This window comes from Triturus cristatus, chromosome 2_2 (assembly GCF_964204655.1).
Source record: "Triturus cristatus chromosome 2_2, aTriCri1.1, whole genome shotgun sequence".
NCBI lineage: Eukaryota > Metazoa > Chordata > Amphibia > Caudata > Salamandridae > Triturus > Triturus cristatus.
In genome coordinates, this window is record NC_140582.1 from 12,220,557 (window position 1) to 12,237,494 (window position 16,938).

The 16,938-nt window shown below is 41.1% G+C and overlaps 1 protein-coding gene across 1 annotated transcript in view; it reads left to right on the forward strand.

The window, feature by feature from the left end:
- Positions 1–16,938, forward strand: part of LOC146861750 (pro-neuregulin-1, membrane-bound isoform-like) — a 689,810-nt gene that overhangs the window by 450,413 nt on the left and 222,459 nt on the right. Inside the window, 1 exon segment of the mRNA XM_085640932.1 lies at positions 5,396–5,522. Within this exon segment, the coding sequence (XP_085497058.1) occupies positions 5,396–5,522 (127 nt within the window).

Genomic DNA, 16,938 nt, shown 5'->3' on the forward strand with positions numbered 1-16,938 from the left:
GGGTGTTTTGTTGCTAATGATGGTATATACTAAATACCCAATGAGAGAGAAGAACTGGTGCTGAGGGACACAGTGCAAAAAGAGGTGAAGTGATTAAAACTAACTACAGGGTTCGCAGTTTAACTTTATTTGGGCCACCCCGGCTAGGATTCAAAAAACAGAAATGCACAGTGGGGAAAGATTAGACCCGCTCATGTGTCAGAAAGATCAACTTGTTTCCGCCTGGGACCCTAAAGGTGTTAGGGCCTTCGTCAGGACCTAAAAAGTGCTTCAGCTAAAAAATTGCGCACATTCAAAAAAATAAATTCAGGTGTACAAATATACAAAACCAGTGATCCCTTTGGAGTATTCAAGGGTGGTGAATTCACTGGTGAAAGCTGCAGATGTCGGGTGTCATACCTCAGCTGTTCTTAGCATGGGTCTCAAGGGGCGGTGGAGTCTGTCTGGTGACAGTGTGTTGGCAATTCCGCTTGCAATTACTTATTGCCACTATTTTTGCTGCAATAAGCATGAGACTGTAAATTTTGGCTGTATTAGCCTGAATGTGTATCACATTGTCAGATACTTTCATAGAAAGACTCATCATGTCTTTGCGTATATTTTTTATTTTTGACGCAGATATTATCTGTTAGAGCAAACTGCTTGTTTTTCGTCAAGTAATGTGGATAAAGAAGGGTCATTAGATTCCACTAATTTTAACTTAACTGGTGGAAATGTAGTTTGGTTATGTTTGCTATGTGAAACATTAATATTTTTCCTTCCATAGCAAGAAATAAATTAAATGAAGGATAAGCGCAATTATAATTGAATAATTCGGCAAGTAGGAATAAAAGACTTTTCAATATGAGGCTGTGCATGCAGCAGCTAAATCAGCTGCGGAAGTGGTCTAGGCCTGAGCCCGCCCTTTCCTCAAAGTGACTCTGCCCTCCTGACCGGAAACTCAGCAGTACCTTATGTGAAACACCGGTGAAAGGCTTGATTGAGGAATCTCCTCGGAACAGCAAAAATTAGCCACAGCAATTACATGCCTTAAAAGTTCAGTTCGTGCCAAGCTACCGCAGCCTGAAACAAGCAGTAAGACTAGCCTTAATGCAGCATAAAATCATCATTTAAGGACGGGTGCAGCGGAGAATCAGCGGGATGTGGCAATTGTAATTCATGCACTCTTGCAACTCCCCTTTTAGTTCTTATAACAGAAAGCAATTCGTCTTTGAAGAGGATTTTCAGCTAAATAGCCAACGTTTCAGAAAGCATCACTCAACATGTACATTCGTGGATCTTTGAAAACTGATTTCTTGGAGAATACTTGTGGATTTCCTTGATTATGTCTACCAGACATATCTACAGTGCAAACTGGTAACTGTTCGTAATTTCAGATTCAGAAGAATGTAAGCCTTGAATAAGAGTCAGTTAAAAGAAATCAGTCAAATATACCCTCCATCAATATCATAAACAATTGTGGTCTGCTCCGCTGATCAGAAATCAAGAGCAGAACCATGAGGTACCATGCGCTTGCATAGGTAAGTCTAAATTGGGTGTTTTGCCTTCTGAGACCAAAAAGAGTGCTCATAAGAACCCCAGCAATTTTTGCAAAAGTTATGTTTTATCGATTTTATTATAGAAAGAGATATCTATATTTGCCACAATCACTGAAGGAGAACACTTTAAGAGTGTGGTGTGTTCAGTCTATAACACCCTAAAATATAACTGTTTTGTAGCGTGTACTGGTGCATGTCTGGCTAGTCATTAGATCATTGTTTGACCTCATGTGTCAATGAAATAGGGATCGACCCAGGATGCTGAAAAAACACTTATTGCTCTGAGTGATAAGCTGCACTGGTGACCGATATCAGCAGCATCTGCACCCTTCTCATGTTGGAGTAAATGATACTTTTCATCTTACCATATAACTTGCATGCTTGGCAAGAGGAAGACATGAGATGAATATTACCTGAAAAATAGGAACGTGCAGATTTGAGTCCTCAAGTGCAGAGTTGCTCGGCTACTTCATCTACACAACTTTCTTTAACAGCTATGAGCATGTTCTGACTCAACCAGAGCCTGGTACACTCTTGGATTTTTAATTGTTACCTGTGCCAGTAACACACATTTTATTTCATGTAAATGAACTAAATCATATTTATTTTGCCTGCCTTGCTCCTGCTTATCTGTCATACACTGACTACAGGTAAACTTTCTAAATATGAATGTTTACAAAACTGAGGTGCTAATCATTGGAGGGTCGAGACATCGTTGGTTAGTGGAGCGTTGTTCACAAAGTCTTGGCCAATGCTCAGTTGCAGCTTTTGAAGCTAGAAATCTGAGTGTTCGTTTTTAAATAAGGTTCCATTTATTGCCATGTGTTTCCTTTCATTGCCCCTTATCGTTTCACCTAGAAATCCCAAAAATTATCCACTTCAACTCTAAGCGTCTACCTGCCTGCCAGCTAAAATCAGTCAACAAGAACGCTTGTGCAAGTTTTCCTGTGCCTGCCTTTTTTAAACGTTGTTGAAAGGAAGGTAATATTTTAAAAGAGGTGCCTCTCTGAAACATGCCAGCCTACGAAAACTTAACTTCAGAGTCCTTCCACCCTTCCTGTCTTTTCTCGAAAGTGTGTTTTATTTCTTAACATGTAATAGACCCCAGTGTGGCGAGCGGTCTGAATTTGATAAGTGAGATCAGCCTCTGAGAAAATAATAATGATAGCGTGTTAAATGTGGTACTCCATACCTCATTATTAATTGTTTGTAATCAGTGAAAATTACAGCTTTTATCTAATTTCATAATGTTCAATGTATTGGCCTCAGAAGGTTAAAAGGTTTAACTGACCTTACGTTAGAAATACTGACTTGCCATATACTACAGATATCAGTGGCAAGCACTTTACTTGCTAACCCATCATCCCAGCAGATGTGCCAGATGAGCACTTGGTTTTTCTTGCAGCTGCATTTGTTAGACCTGTATTTTTATTCATTAATTTAACGAAATTTTATAAAGAGTCGCCATGACCCAAAGATATCAGGGTGCTATACATTGCAAGAACAAGCCACAATAAGCAAAGCAAACAATACCATAGTAAGTTCAGTTATATAAGTAGGTAAAGCCGGATCCTAGCATATCCTCATCTCTCTCGGGCTTCTGGCTATTGGGGGGGTGCAAATGGATCTGGGCAGGAAAATTATCCGACCATATCATAATGTTTGGCCTTAAAGTTGCCCCTAAGTCATCAAATTTCTTAGCACAAGGAATGTTAAATTAAAATATATTTTTTGGCTTATAAAGGGTTTTTGTAAAGAACACACCAGTCTCCATTGTTATCTCCCACTTAAAGTAAATATTTAATGTAATCCTTGGCTTAAAGATATTTAGAAAATACGCTATCCAAAATATAACATTCATTTTTCTCAGAAGACTTTGTCTGAAAATAGTTTTAAATAAATTATGTTGACGATAGAATACTTGGAAGCCCCAACACCAAAAACGTATCCCAGTGAATTTACGGATGCTGCTCTAAGTCACAATGATTATAACAACAATAAATGTAGGTATCCGGAGTGTAGTACTGTAAACTACATCCATACGATCTTTATGAGTTGCTTAACAACATTAAGCAGGGGAGAAGATGTGAAAGAACCCAATAGGAACTCCCACTGCTCCCTAAGGTAAGAGTTAGTCCCACTCAGGCACAGTCCCAGGGTGAGTTAAACAGTGCCCCCTTGCCCTTCAAAAGAAGCATGCATGAGAGCACAGAGCTCATAGTGCACTAAGATAGGTTTACCAAGCTCTACTTATTTCTCATTTTATATAGGCACTCCCTATTTCTAAACATAAACCAATATTTTCCCATACTTACTTTTGAACAAATTGAGGGGAAAGAGTCACTTCAGGCCTAATCTCGTGGTTGCTCTAAAAACATCAAACAACTAATTAACGTGTTTTAATGATAATATTTAATCGATATAAAACCAAGTTTTTGAACTTATAAATACATGCTGTATATGTGTTTTCCAAGGCATGGGAGACTGAATGCATTTGTGCTTGCTGCAGGCAATGTTTGTCGTAATATCAGTGAAGGTAATCGTAAAAACTTTCCCACCAGTCTTTAAAACAGAACCACAAACAGCAAAAAACAGGCCTGCACACTGACTTGTCAGACCAGCCCTTCAGTTTGCCGTAGGCCAGTCCGATCCTGCTACACACATTTGTTTAGATAAAATTAACAATAGGGTTGGTTGCAGTAGAAGTATAGGCTTCATAACGATTGGATCTGTAAAAGTACTTTGTAAGGAATGACATTTCTGTGGTCTTTGAGAGAAGAGAGTTTTAAAAATCCAAACAAATGATCACTGGGTAGATGTACCTTATTCAAAGCATGTGTAATTACAAGTACTGCTTCACTGAGCGAAGTATATTCTATCATCAGGGTGAAAACATGTTGCAGCTCTCTGTTCGCTGTCTAGGGCACAGAAAATAAGCTCATGAGAACTAACACTTTGATCTCAATGGTTAGGCCCACAGTGCTCTTTACACTGATGAGTGGCAGCTGCTGCTGGTCACCTGCGTTCAGGAGTGGCCATGAGAAAGATGCACATACGGTTGCATACTAGCAGGCCCCACAGGAGCTTCCCAGCACTGCATTTAACACTATAAATCTGGCAGCCGAGATGAGACTTGGCTACTCTCGGGTCTGACAGCGTCAGAGAAGCTTGTGGTAGTGATAAACGCAAGGCAAATGATCATTTAAATCCATACAAATAATCCCTAGCCACAGCTAAGAAACTGCTGCAGTATGCATTGTGTCAGTACTAGGTAATGACAATCCTCCTTTCTGTTTTAGGTGTAGGGAGACGTGTGCTTTAACAGTCCTTTGCCCCATTGAATTGTGTCCCAATATACTGTATGTAGCTACAATGCTAAATCCATATATTTTGAGAAGATACTATTAGCTTCTATTACCTTTGAATGTATAGTTGCACAGTGGTTTTCAGCTTCCACCATCTGTATTTCTGTGTGAAGTTATAATCTTGAGGTCCTTAAATGTTATCTACATTTTTGTCATATTTGATTTAATGCAAGTGTGTAAAGAATATAAACTAAACTTCGAGGAATTGCATAATTTGTCTGATGTGTATTCTGTTACACAATTCTGTTATCATTATTCCTTTTCTCCAAAATGAAGCCAATATTTTAGAATTAGTGCATCAGTTTTGTGCCTCGTTTCTTTCAAGTAGGAAAGAAAACATGACATGCCAGACTTATGATCTATTTTCAGTATCACAATAACTTCTATTTTTTCAGCAGCACTTTTAATTGCACATCTTTGCTCATTTATAGTTGAATCGCTTTGATAAATGAGTAATTCCGATAGATAACTTTATGTTCTTTTTTTCTCCAGGAAGCAACGCAAAAAGCTGCATGATCGTTTTCGACAGAGCCTACGCTCTGAAAGGAACAACATGGTGAACATGGCTAATGGACCTCACCATCCGAATCCACCGCCAGAAAATGTCCAGCTGGTAAATGTAGGTTTTGGCATTTTAAAAAAAATTGAAGAATTGTATACAAATATACGAATTAGCCATAGTTCTTTTCTGCCATCCTTGCCAAGGTGCTGAAATCTCATCAGCCTAAGAAGCCAAGTTTCATTTGGGCAGTATTCTGTAATTATCCCCCTCCATTCGGTCTCCTTTGTTGTGGTTCTCGACTAAAAGAATGCCCAAGCTAAACCTTATTTTATTTATTTTTTAGAGTTTTCTATAGCGCAAACAAGACCTAGAATAGGGTATGAGAGCGCTTCACAGTACCGAGTAACAGATTCAAGACAGTTTAGTAGGGTCCTCGCAGACAGAGATCTGGCATATATGAAGATAGGATAAGTGAAATTCGATAAAAACATGCTAAGTAGACATAGGTAGTTCAGTTCGGTGCATTAGGACAAGTTAAAGTACAACCAAACCATAGTTAGCGAGGCAGTCCTCACAAGGTATCATAGAGACAAGTTTAGTATAGCAGATAGGTACATTCTAAGCAGAGATGTAATCGAAAGTAGAACTTCCTCAGGAGTCAGATCTTGTGATCGAAGAAGTGGGGAGAGTCACTCTAAGAGAGGGGGAAGTCGAAAGGTTATTCGTTGAAGATTAACAAACCAAGGTGGGTGAAGAATGCTGAGTATTTAAGGGATACATTTGCTCATCAGAAAGGCTTTAGCTTCCTTTATAAATATTGTCGATGATGAGATTCTTCTGATGCTCCGAGGGATAGAGTTCCAGATTCTTGGTGCCACTTTAGAGAATGCTCTATCATATGTTTTTTATCTTGCTGAAGCAAGAAGGTTTTAGGAGAAGATTGTCAGAGCTCCTAGGGAGTCTGTTTCCTCCCAATATCATAAGTTTGTGTGCTAGGTATCGGGGGGGGGGGGTTTGTAGTGTAAAGCTTTATGTGTGATGCTGGCCATCTTTAGATGTATTGGCACTTCGTAAGGTAGCCAGTTGAGTGTCTTCAGGTGTGGCGAGATGTCAAATTTTCTAAAACCTTTTAAGAGTCTTAAAACTGCCTTGAGACACGCTTTTAAAGAGGCTGTTAAGATCTTGCGAAGACCCGATAAAGTTGTACATCCGTATTCCAGCATCAAGATGATTAATGCCTGAACTGCAGTTTTGAGGTCCGGATTCTCAATGAATTGTTTCATTTTTCTGAGATAGCTGAGTTAAAAGCGGGCATTTTTAGCTAGAATGTTGATGTGTGTTTGCATATTTAGGTTCTTATCCAGCGTGATTCCAAGTGATTGCGTGGAGTTCACTAGGATCGAGGTACAATTTAGAGCAGTGATCATCTTGGTCCAATCCTTTATCACTGAAAGCTTTTTGGGAGGGGATATTAGAAGGAATTCAGTTTTTTGCGAGTTTAACTTAAGGTAGTTGGTGGTTAGCTAGTGGATGGTCTTTTCAAGAGCTTGATTCATCATCTTGATCTCTTCAAGGGAAGTGATCTTGATATACAACTGTGTGTCATCCACGTACATGTGGAAGGAAATATTCGCCAGCTGTAATAATTCAGTTAGAGGTTCGACATAGAGGTTGAATAGCACAGGGGATAAAGTAGAGCCATGTGGTACTTCTAATAGATTAGGGGATGGAGGAGATAGGTTTTTATTTACCATAAACCTTTGCGTCCTGTTTTCTAAGAAGGATTTGAACCATTGAAGGACTGTACCCTATTGACCTATCCTGTTTTCTAGCCTCTCCATTATTTTGCCTTGGTTAACAGTATCGAAGGCGGACAAGAGGTAGAGCAGCACTAGCAGACAAATTTCATTATGGTCGAGAGCGAGTAGGGCGTCGTCTACAATATGTAGAATTGCTGTTTCGGTGCTATACCCTGGTCTGAATCCTGATTGGCAGTCGTCCATTACCTTGAATTCTGTGATGTGTTGGTTTAATTGTTGTTGAACACATTTTTCCAAAACCTTGGCTAGCATGGGAATGTTGGTTATTGGTCAGAAGTTATTGGGGTCAGAGGGGTTTTCTGTAGGTTTTTTTAAGACTGGGTGACTTGACCAATTTTTAGGCAATCAGGGATGGAGCCTTGCAAGAGCGATGCATTGATGATTTTGGTCCGTAGAGTGGTGATGATTATGGTAGATAGGAGTAATTAAAGTGATTATTGGGTTTGATAGTCGATAAGGTTTTTGTAATATCACTGAGATCGTGAAGTTTAAAGGATGACCATTGAGCGTTATTTTTGGGCAATGGTAGAGCAGGTTGGATTATATCATCAATTTGAGAACTCTTTGGTTGTAGCTGAGTTGTTTGAGGCTGTCAGGAGCTCATTCTGTAGGGAGTTGGCATTAGTTGTGAAGAAGGAAGAAAATTCTTCACTACTTAGCTGCGATTTTGCAGTCAAGAGAGCGGTTTGGGCCCGTTTGTGTGATTGTTGTTTTAACATTTTGAATAGTTTCTTCGGTCTGTTTTTGGCATTGTCAAGTTCCGATCTAAAGAAGTCTTTTTTAGATTTTAGAATACACTTGTTATAGGAGTTTCTAGATTTTCTTAGGAGTTTGAGATGAAGGGAAGAGGGATGTTGTTTCAATTTCCATTCAGTTAGTCTCAGTTTGCGTCTTTCTTCATTAAGGGCTCCGTTGAACCACAGGTTTTTGTCTTTGTCCGGAATTCTTTTGAGTTTTGATGGAACTAAGTAATCAATTAGTTTGGTCATCCTGGAGTTGTAATGATCTGTGAGTTCATTGACGTCGGACAAGTTATTAGGAGGAAGGAGTTCTTTCTTGCAGTAGGTAGCTAGTGTCCCAGTTAAGGTTTTTAGTGTCTCTGACCCAATGTCTGGGCTTGATTTGTTGTAAGGATGGTTTCGTTTTTTGTGGTGGGTAGTTGGAAAGTAATAATATGATGGTCTGACCAATCGCATGGGATGATCGAATTAGACTCAACCGCTTTTTTTTTGGAGATGATCCAGTCAAGTGTAGCACCTTTGGAATGAGTTGGTAGTGAGCAGGTTTGGATCACGGAATGGTCTGCTAGGAAGATTTTGATTGTTTCTTTTGGATATGTCGCCCTAAGTGGGAAGGGTATGCCCAGACATGGGTCCCGTGCTCACTACACCACTAGATTCAAGCTAGCCTGGCTGTTGAAGGGTGATGCCCTGAAACCGGTCCCAGGATGCTTGTTTCCCGTACAGGGAGGACCTGGCTTGGCAGTTCGGGATGGACTGTTCCCACAAGGAACAGGGTCATGACTGATTTGCATATGGCTGGGTCCAAACTGGGGTGGTGTGGTGAGCAAAAGAATGATGGATTTCATCCAGATGCTTGTGACTGGGGTGAATGTGTACATTGTCAAGCATTACATCCATCAATTGTTTCTTTTGCATTGGAAGATTTTGACAGCATTGACCTGCTTGTCTGAAGGGTCATCCCAGTGAAGATTGAAGTCCCCTAGCAGAATGTCACTGGAGTGAGGGAACGAGTTTGTTGTAATGATTTCCATTAGTTGGTCTATGAATAAGGCATTTTTACCAGGGGGATGGTAAAATATATGTAGTTTGTAGGGATTATAATCTGAGGATTTTATAGAGAGCCAGAGGTATTTACAACATTCAAGGGGTTCGGAGTGAAACTTGGAGATCGGGATGTTGGATCGATGTATTAGAGTGATACCTCCACCTGTTTTGTGTGGTCTGTCTAGTCTTATAATGTTGTAGATAGGGGGACAAGGAGGTCTAGGCATGAGAAGGATGATTCCGTGAGTCATGATTCCGTTAAGATGGTTACTGTCAGTTTTTGGGTCAGGATGAGGTCAGTGATGTCAGAGGCGCGCTTCATTGCTGAGCGGCAGTTGAGTAGGAGGCAGGAGATCTGATTCGATACGTTTCCCAGAGTAAGGTTATGAATTTCAGGGGTTAGGATTTCTCTTTGTAGGTTATTAGGGTTTATCTTTCTGTCATTCGGCTGTGAGGTTCTATTCAGATAGATAGGGACTTGGAGAATAGTGAATTCATCCTTATTGGAGAGGGGACATTGAGTGGACTCATAGGAGAGTAGTAGGGTTTGGATTTCAGTGTCAGTTAAGTAGTTATGATGTTTGCGTGTACGGTATTGCCGCTTTGACATAGGCAGTGGCATAGTATTTAGCTGCTGTTGGCTGAGGCTCATGATTTTTGAAGATGGTTGATTTTTGAGGGAGAATTTTCTGAAAGTTGTAGTTTCGTTTTAATTTCTGAGTTAACGTTTTGTAAGTTCCTGTATGTCCTGTCCGGATGGGCTCTGAGTGTGTCTAGTTCAAAATGGTAAGAGGGAGAGGGAAGCAGCGGTATGCAAGGAAGGCTTGGGTTAGGATTGCTGGGAGGTTCAATAACTGTGTTCACAGTAAGGTAGGTTTGTGTAGTAGGGATAATGATGGTCCTAGATGAGTAGTGTTTTCCCAGGTGAGGGGCTTTTTTACGATTCGCTACCAAGGCCCTATTGCTGTGTGCTCCAAGGGAGGTCAAAGAAGGGTTATGGGGTGGGCTGGTTCTGGCGATGGGGCTATGAGCAAGGTAAGGGATTTATGAGGGTTGTGAGTTGTGTTATAATGGTGGTAAGTTGCTGTTGCTTCTTTCAGGGGTTCTAGACAGGGGTGTGAGTTGTTGAGGTTGTAGAGAGATAGAGGAATCTGTCTGATCCAAATGGACTATGGGTTGTGTGTTGGTGAGAGAAATATCCCCGATATGGTGTGAATGATGGGAGTAGTTGAAGATGCGAGCTTTTAGTGTGGAAAAGTATTTGTCAAGTTGTTTCAAGTCTATATTAGCTGCTTGGATAAGAACAGTGACATTTTTGTAGGAGGTTATGTTTAGATTAGCTCAAAGGTTTTGTGAGGGTTCAGTTATAATCTTGGTTCCATATGGAATATTTTTCTTATCCTGGATGAATAGTAGCTTAGAAAAGGTAGTTTGCCTCTTGGCCATTTTTCGAGTGAAAAATATAAGGTCATTAATTCTAACACCTTTATTCATGTTGAAGGAGGGGTCAAGGAACAGAGTATCAGGTTTATTTCATAGCACGTTGTATTTGAAGGTTTTGGTAGCATTTCAAGAGAGATTGGAGGGGTATAGTATAGAGCAGGAGTTATTTCCTGACAGTTTCATAGTTAATCCCGCCATGATGAAGAGATATCTGTGACAGCTCAGACCTAAGGTAATTCAGGAGGCGAACTTCGGGAGGCATGCATTGGAAGTGTAGGGTAGGTTACGAGGTAGACCAGAATAGGAAGCGTACAATGGGTGATCTTTTAGTCGAACCTATCTTGCGTGAGAGTTCTTATGTTGGGCTAATGATATTAAATAGGTTAGCCAGTTACATCAGTAGGATAAGTGTCATTTCAAACAAGCTGCCACAATGTAGGCACGAGCAGTGGGAGCCCATGTAATTTTCTTTGTTCTGGGTGGAAAGACCAGTTTGCACAATCTTGGAGGAAATGCTAGAGATACATTATTCAGAGGGAATTTAGAGAATGCTTCACTTAATTGTCAGATGGGCCAAGTACAACAGTAGGTTGGGTGCCGTTACAAGATGGCTGCCACTTAGTAGGCATTTTAGTTGTGGTAAAACATTAATCTGAAATGGAATTTAATGAAAGAAGCAGTACGTTTTTAGTCCTTTAGTTTGACCGTGTGGTAGTAAAAGGAACGGGCCCATGATCTAGAATATTGACTTCATTGTGTCTTTATAAACTGTCATCTTGTATCCTGAATTACGTACAACATAGACGTACATGCACGTGAATTGTGTGTTGAAGGGAGTTAAAGAAAAATGCGTTTATGGGTGGAGGGTAATCTACAGGTGAAAACATCTGCTTATACCTCTACCACATTTTCTTAACATCTGCCTGAAGACACCTGAATGGAGAACAGATGAACTTATCTTGAGCTTTAACAGGGGGTTACCCAAATATTGTTGTTTTGTAGGTAGAAAGTTCTTGTGCTACATAAGGAGCATGGAAAATGGCAGCAGTATGAGTTTTGCAGATTTCAAAATTAGAATTTGGGAATTATCTACTTATGTTGGCTCATGTTAACAAAGAGATGACAACCTTTCTAAGGTTTGGTATTGCTTACGATTAGAAAACTCCAATTTAGAACAGAATAACACCTCTGCGTGAGGATACACCGAAGATGATTGTGTAATGTAATTACAGCAGGGGCAGACCGTTAAAAATGAGAATTTACAGAATTTTCAGGACATATATGTTCATTACTAATTCAGAAGCACTTGCACTCACTGATTGTGGTTACGATGAAAGGACAAAAAAGTGAAGGAATGGCTGTTATGTATTAACTGGTATCCACAGTCTGTCCTGGAACTGGGAATTCGAGAACCTGGAGAAGGTGAAAATAGATGGATCTGCCAGGATGTGGTTGACTGACATACGGTTGTAAGTACAGAACAGCATAAGTAAATTATATATTGACCAAAGCAGAGTCATCTGGCAGACACATGTCTAATGAGAGGCATTTGTATACGAGTGTCAGCTTTTAAATCATGATGACCTTGCACACTTCTAAAATGTGCTATTCTTTTAAGAACTTTATGGACAGAATCTGTGCGCTCTAAAGAAATGCCAGAATTACCAGTCCTCATAGGCTTCTCAAGGGTAGCTCATGTTGTTCAGGACATGGAGGTGCTACATGAACTTGAAGAGGCGGAGGTAGACCTGGAGAGGTGGCCACTCGAAACTAGAGAACGAGTCATCTGGATGCCTCTGCTAACTACCTCACTTCAAAAAGTGGCATATTGATGTGCTTCCTACACAAATGCATAATAATTAACTTACATAAATGGTAACAGTAACAGTGATGGTTTCTCTGTTCAGATCATTAATGCCCCATATAATTTGCTGCTGAGACACACTCGTGTCACAATTGTGTTAATAGTTAAAGGCATTTTTGCAGCAAGAAGCCACAGAAGCGCTACCACTGGCAGAAAGAGATTGGAGCAAGTTTGATTAAAGAAAGGTGGGGTTTTAAGACCAACTCTTGATACATATAATGGATGTATCAGAATATACCAGTTTGGGATCATTTCACGATCGCAAAATATGTGAAAGATGCATATTTTCACAGCAATCCACTAGAAGTGTTACAGTGCTTAGTTACCAGTTCACAGCTTTGCGTTGCCTTGACAGAGATTGATGCCCATTCCTGTGTTAATGACGGAAGAATCAATCCTACAACAAAAGAATTCCCCTTTACCAAACATCACGGATTCGTACAGTTAGAAAAGTGAAAACGTTGTTGTGCATTATAGTATCTAACCTGTGGCCATTGTGTGGTTTCAAATGAGTCTGCTCATGTAGAGGCTCCTCTAATAGTAGTGATAATCACTTAAGGATTGACTTAACCTACAGATGGAAACAACAAATTGGTGAAATCCTTTCATAAATACAGTTTACATCATCTGCTACTGGGAAAGGCATTTACAGACCCAGAACACCAGAAGACCATTGGCAGATGTTTACTTAACAAGTTTGGGGAAGCCCATATGCTGGGAATAAGGCTGGGGCTGGGTCAATATTTCTAGAGTAATTGTTATTTACTGAATATAGGGGAAGTAGCACTCATATTTCAAGTGAATAAACACAACAGGGTAGTACAGGTCAGAATGAAAAATACTATCCTAGTGCTTTGCTTTCCGAAATAGAGGAACTAGGTACCCACAGCTGGTCAATCAGAATCCCTAGTGAAATTGCACAAGGAAACCCACTTTCGGCAAGTGTGTAGGAGAAATAAAAAAAAAAGTAGTGTTGACTACTTAAGTCAACAAGCATAAGATTCACATAAGCGATAGTTAGATCCGAAGAATTAGAATTTAAGGCAAGTTGTTACCATCCACATTGTTTAAATTAATAGAAATTATGAAATGCACAGGCCGTGTAAGCAGTATTTAATATTGAAGTTCAGGTATATGGGGGGGGGGCATATAACATAAACTGAGCGCTCTACATGCTAATTTAAGACAGACTGTTACACTGGTTAGGGCTGACACATTCCTAAAATAGTTGAAGAGTTTAATCAGTCCTATTTTACCACCTTTGGCACTGATAAATGGTTAAAAGAATGTGCCTCTTTTGGCTTGAAATGCAGCAGCATTTGCTGACTTATCTAAAGTAAGCAATAGAACAATAACACACAAAGCAACACAACACAACTAAAATGTAATACAGCACAACACAAAAGCCAACTTAGAAGACAACCACAGTACAACACAATACCATCACATTGCAATAATACAGCACAATAACACTGCACCACAGAAAACAGTACATATACCACCACAACAAAAGTTCATATGACAAATATTCATATCACATACTACCACTTCCAGAAACCTGCTTTTTAAAAAAAAATAGATTTTATTAAACATTTCTGCTTGTCAACTTACAGTTTAGCCAGTACGATAACATCTTGTATCGCAATCATAATTTCGGCTCTTCCACGGTTCTGATGCCTTTCCGTCAATATATTGTTGAACAATACAGCCTGACCAGTGGTGCGCCTTCCTGTTTCAACACCTATTACAGATATGTGAATGCTTCATTACTTATCTATGTTCCCTCGTAATATATGCCACACCATGCTACAAAACTTCCCCTACAAAAACTCTTCCCTCCTTCCTACCCCCTGCTAGGTGTGCCATGGGGTACTGTAGCCCACTTGTTCCTACCTAATTCAGGCGAATCTGTTTATATTTGTTAAAGAGTTCACGCTGTCTTGTGTGTTAGAGGAGTATACAGGGGTTTATGTCTGGTCCCCTGTACTTATACCCCATCCCGCGCTTCTTCATCACTGTCAATTTCTGGGTTCTTGAGCAGTGTTACCAATGCTTCCCATACTCTGGCCGCCTCCAGAGATCCTTGTCCTCTTCTGGATTCTCTCAGTCTCATCGCCCCCTCGTATTCTGCACACCCTATAAGTCCTTCTTCCATCTATCCGCCCTGGGTCTCCCCTGAGCTGTCCAATTCCTAGCGATTTCCCTCTTGGGAACAGGAGTGCCAGGTCTTGGAATTTGCTTGTGAGTTTTGTTTTGGAGGTGTGGGAGAACCAGTGTAAGAGACAGTATCCTGGAGTTGTATTCACCTCTTTCTCTGTTACCTCCGCCAGTAATGTTGTCACTACCCTCCAGAAGCCCTCTATTCCAGAAACCTGCTTTGACAGTTTGTGCAGGGGGGCTTTACAGGGCGAAGGCACTTAGTCTTCTCTGCGATCCCCTCCTAACATACAAGGATCTCTTAGCAGTGTCAGTAAGGTAAGCTCCTCTGTGGGCCTCAGCCGTACCAAGGGCAACGGCCTTCCCTTTGTGGCAGTACAGCATCATTTGGTGACCCTTTTCTCTCAGCAACGGCCCCCTCCTGATATCAGAGGGTCGCTCAAAGCAAACAGACTAGCAGCCCAATAAGTGCAGCGGCCTGGTCCTTTCTGCGGACCCCACCTGGCATACGTGGGCTGCACAACACACACAGGCAGAAAACCTGATTGCTACTCTGTTCTCAACAGAATAAAATCTCGCACTCCCCTCTTTGGGTCCTCTTAGGAGGATCCTCACTGGATCGCACTAACCCCAGGCAATCTTCTTTTTCCCTTACAGTGCCCACTGGTCGGGTGTCAGGCAGAAGCTGGTGCTCCAGGTACCAGGGTGAGTGTTCTTGATTCTCCTGGGTGAGAACTTCTCACCCAGCATGGGAGACTGACAGACCCTTTGTCCCCAGTGCTAGTCACAACAGGCAGAACTCTTGTAGAGTTTTTCCATGCTGATGTATAGCTTTAGTTTTATAATTTTGATAGTCTCAAGATGCCCTTTTTATAATCCATTTCCAGACACACTTGTGATTTAGTGTCTCCGTCTTTGAAGTTTGTAATTTAATGTGGGCTCACTTTGAAATACCCACTCCTTTGTTGTTCTATTTCTCCAGAGAGCAGTTTATCATAACCGGGCAGTCTCCAATGTTGATTGCCCCAAACACAGGTGATGGAAGTGACTAGAGGTTCACATCTGGCTGTCAGCCTCTGTGATATGTGCATCACTAGGTTACCAAAGGGCCTTTATCATTCTCTTATCAGCCCTCGCTCCTTCTTCAGATGTGCCTAGGCCCCTTTGACCAGAAACATCCTTTCAGAATCAGAGCCCTTTTTGATGTGCACCAAAGAGCCTGGTTCTTCCTTCCTCTAATCCGTGTTCCACAAGCTCTTAAGAATGCAGCAATCCACAACTCTGTTTAGGGAAAACTTCTACCTCTCCCTGATCTTCCAGCAAGCCCTGAATCTCCCAAAATGGAACCCAGTGTCTACCATGTGTTAAGTCCATTGCAAGCACACACACACACCACTGCGCACACATATACACGTGTGCAGTACTGTACCCTCGCATGTGCATCCATACATCCCAGCGAGTTAAAGCAACACTGTGTCGTATCTCCTACTTGCGGTACCAGCTCACAGGCTCACATGTAGTCCTGCGCATACATGTATTCACATGCGATATTTCCTGATGCACTATACTCTCTCAGAGGCACACATGTATCCCAGCGTGCACATGCATCCATGCATGCTGTTTTCTGGTGCCCTGTACCTTCTCACTGGCACACATACATCCCAGCCCTTCACACAATCCAATGCAGGCCAAGGGTGAGTCAAGGGTAGACCAAGACGTGCATTCCCATGACACGAATAAAAAGGCCTGTTCACGCTACTGATTACTAAAAAAAACTAAAAACACGGCAGGCTGCCACCACCATGCTCGTGCTACTTAACTCCTAGTGAAGGCAGTGGCCTTCCACCACTCGAGGGTAGCCCTTTGGATGACCCTCCTGGGCTAAGCAGACTGCAGTCCATAAGACAAGCATAGGTTATAGCACACACATGATCCATGTTTGCTCAACAAAAACCGTTAACCGGGATCCAGATATCACCATAGCGTGGGTATTCAGGGCAGGGGTACACGTCCATCACCATGCAAAGGCCTTTTCTATCCCAACAGGTAGTTATATATTTTAAGCTCAGAGAAACCCAAGCTTCAGAATAACAACATCCTTCCTAAAAGGACAAGCTTGTGGTGCATATGTTTTTGAATTCTTACTCAGAGTGATTGATAAGCTTCCTAAACATCATCTAAAGACCCCTTTTCCTCTGCAGACTGCAAACAATTTCTTCCATGAACTACTACTTGTACACATATTGCATTGATGAAGAGAGAATCAGCTTTGAAGCACACCCTTAGTATGAAATAAGACTACGAGTCTATCAAGTAAATCTAAGGACCAGTTCCTTGAGATAAGTATACAAGTTGATATAGTCTCTGGGGGGTTCACAAATGGAAATGACCGAACAGGATACAGAGGTTGGCAAAGTTTTCCAAAAATTCTTCTTTATTGATTGTGAATCAGTTTTCAGACA